Here is a 3,144-nt window from a genome sequence, read left to right on the forward strand (position 1 = left end):
TATTTTAAATTTTCTGGCAAAGGTTTAAGGTCTAACTTTGGAGACTCAGAAATTGATTGAACATGACCTAAGGGTGAAAAAGGTTCAACTTTGGTTTCATTTAAGGGTATAGGCTCTACCAAAGAATTCACATCATCATTAGAGTCATCAACATGCAAGTTCATACCAAAGTATTTTTCACAAAAATCAAATAAGTCATTTCCATCATTTTCACAAATACTATCTATCATGTTAACTTCATGCACTTCTTCACACTCAACAGATTTAACCACATTAAAAACATTCAATTCAACAGTCATATTTCCAAAAGATAATTTCAAAACACCATTACGACAATTTATGATTGCATTGGATGTAGCTAAGAATGGTCTACCTAAAATGATAGGAATTTGAGCATGCATATTTTCCACAGGTTGAGTATCAAGAACAATGAAGTCAACAGGAAAATAAAATTTATCAACTTTTATCAAAACATCCTCTATAATGCCTCTAGGAATTTTTACAGAACGATCGGCTAATTGAAGAGTTATAGAGGTAGGTTTTAGCTCACCAAGACCAAGTTGCTTATAAACAGAATAAGGCAATAAATTTACACTAGCACCCAAATCAAGTAAAGCTTTGTTAATAAAATGATCACCAATAATGCATGAAATTGTGGGACACCCAGGATCTTTATATTTAACAAGACTCTTATATTGAATAATGGAACTAGCTTGTTCAGTTAAAAACGCCTTTTTAGGAACATTAGTGTTTCTTTTAACAGTGCAAAGATCCTTTAAAAATTTAGAGTAGGCAGGAATTTGTTTAATGGCATCTAAGAAAGGGATATTGATACTAACTTGTTTAAAAACTTCTAAGATGTCATTATATTGGCTGCCTTTTTTAATTGGAAGTAATCTTTGTGGGAATGGGGCTTTTGGAATGAAAGGATGGATTGGAGTTTCTTTGTTTGATGAGTCATTGAGATTAGAACTAGGAGGCTGACTCTTTTCTTTTTCTTTTTCGTTTTCAACCTCGGGTATGTAATCGGGTTTGACAATTTTCTTTCCAGACCTAAGAGTTGAAATTGATTTGACTTCTCCATTATGACTAGACTTTCCTATCTCATATTGACCTTTTGGATTAGGGATAGGTTGACTAGGGAATGTTCCTTTTTCTCTATCAGCTAAAGCAGTGGCGAGTTGTCCTACTTGTGTCTCGAGTTTGGTAATAGATTGAGATTGATTTTGTAGGATTTGTTGGGTGGATTGCATAAATTGTTGTAAAGTATCTTCTAAGGAAGGTTTTCTTTGTTGCGGATATGGTTGATTTTGTGGGGCATGAGCTTGGTTTTGTGTGTTGTATTGGTGCCCTTGATTCATTTGGGGTTGGTTTTGTCTCCATGAAAAGTTTGGATGGTTTCTCCAATTTGGATTGTAGGTGGACGAAAATGGGCTATCATTTGGTTTCCCATAAGAATGAAGAGCATTGGCCTCCTCAGAAAAGGCTTCTTGGTAGGAAGGGCATGATTGGGCATTATGGCAAGGACTAGAACATATGGAACAAACATCTTTTCTAGGTTGAATTGGAGAGTTTATAGTTTGGCTTATGGCTAAAGCTTCTACTTTTCTCGCTAATTTGTCTAAGGATGTTCTTAAGTCTAATTCTTCTTTTACTTCATACCTTCCTCCTCTTTTTGGTGAATTAGTTGACCTAGATTTAGGATCAAAATAATTCCATTGTTGTGAATTGACAGATAAATCTTCAAGGGCGTCCCACGCCTCTTGTCCTTGAAATTTTAAAAATTTTCCAGTATGCATAGATTGAATCATTTGACGATTAGAGGGAGTCAAACCATCATAAAAATATTTTACAAGTCTCCATTTTTCAAAACCATGATGAGGACATTTTAATAATAAATCTTTAAATCTTTCCCAACATTCATAAAACTCTTCATTATCTTTTTGAAAAAACTCGGAGATTTCTCTCCTTAGACTATCAGTTTTAGACATAGGAAAAAATTTCAGTAAGAATTTATTATAAAGTTGATCCCATGTAGTTATAGACCCCGTGGGAAGGGAATTTAACCAGGCTTTTGATTTGTCTTTTAATGAAAAAGGGAACAATCTTAGTTTGAACGACTCATCAGAAAATTTTTGAAATTTAAATGTTGAGCAAATTTCTAAGAAATCTTTGACATGCATGTAAGGATCTTCTCTATCTAACCCATAAAAAGATGGCAATAATTGAATGATTGCGGGTTTAAGCTCAAAATGAGTAGCAGAAGTAGTAGGTAAAACAATGCATGAAGGAGCATTAGATGAAATATGTGCAAAATATTCAAGCAAAGTTTTTTCAGGCACAGCAATTTCATCCACAATATTAGCAATAGGTTCCATGATGCTCAAATTTTTACTAACACTTTCAATTTCAAACAAAGATAAACGTCTTTTTACTAATCGTTTTTTAGAGTTACGTTCCCAATGATGCATACAATTTTCACAATCAAGGCAACAAGGATAATCTCAAACAAACAATTTTCTGATGTGGAAGATCAGTTAAAACCGCAACCACAGAGCATACTTAGAATTTTTAGAGATTTCACAACAATATAATTCTTATGGTTTACTTGTCCCCAGGCCTATTTGATTCCACTTACTCGCGCACTACTAACAACTCCCCGAGGTTAATTAGTAGAGGCGGATGGGAATTTTGGTCAAATTTCCTTTAAGCAAGAATTGCTTATGGTGAAAGGACAAGATTTAGGTTTTTTTTTTTTTTTTTTCAAGTATTTTTCACAATTATAGAATAATATGATAAAAGGTAAAGAAAAATAAGGCAAAATTAAATCAGACTAAAATTTAGGCAAGAGTAGGGAGGCATAGCATGCCATCAACCATAACAAAATTAAGGTAAAAATTAGGAGGCACAAGTGCCATCAACTAAAACATAAGATAGAAGACTAGGAGGCAAAATTGCCATCAACTAGCTAGGAGGCAAAATTGCCATCAACTAGTAATTTGCGGAAATTAAATAAAATAAAAATTACAACAATATAAATAAAGAAAATTACAACAAATGTCAAGAGGCACAAGTGCCGTCAATTAACAAAGATATAAAAGAAATAAAATTACAACAAAATTATAACAAAATTAGGAGGCACAA

At 33.2% G+C, this 3,144-nt stretch overlaps 1 protein-coding gene and 1 non-coding gene across 2 annotated transcripts; one reads left to right on the forward strand and one right to left on the reverse strand.

The window, feature by feature from the left end:
* Positions 1-275: 275 nt before the first annotated feature.
* LOC133793557 (uncharacterized) lies at positions 276-860 on the reverse strand (the record flags this gene model as incomplete). Its single annotated transcript, XM_062230882.1, has 1 exon — positions 276-860. A coding segment is annotated over one exon (585 nt), but the record flags the coding sequence as incomplete, so codon positions are not given.
* Positions 861-1,869: 1,009 nt separating this feature from the next.
* On the forward strand, positions 1,870-1,976 carry LOC133798824 (small nucleolar RNA R71). The gene has a single exon (XR_009876042.1). It is a non-coding gene; the product is annotated as a small nucleolar RNA R71 (small nucleolar RNA).
* The last annotated feature ends 1,168 nt before the right edge of the window (positions 1,977-3,144 follow it).

This window comes from Humulus lupulus, chromosome 8, assembly GCF_963169125.1.
Source record: "Humulus lupulus chromosome 8, drHumLupu1.1, whole genome shotgun sequence".
NCBI classification, from domain to species: domain Eukaryota; kingdom Viridiplantae; phylum Streptophyta; class Magnoliopsida; order Rosales; family Cannabaceae; genus Humulus; species Humulus lupulus.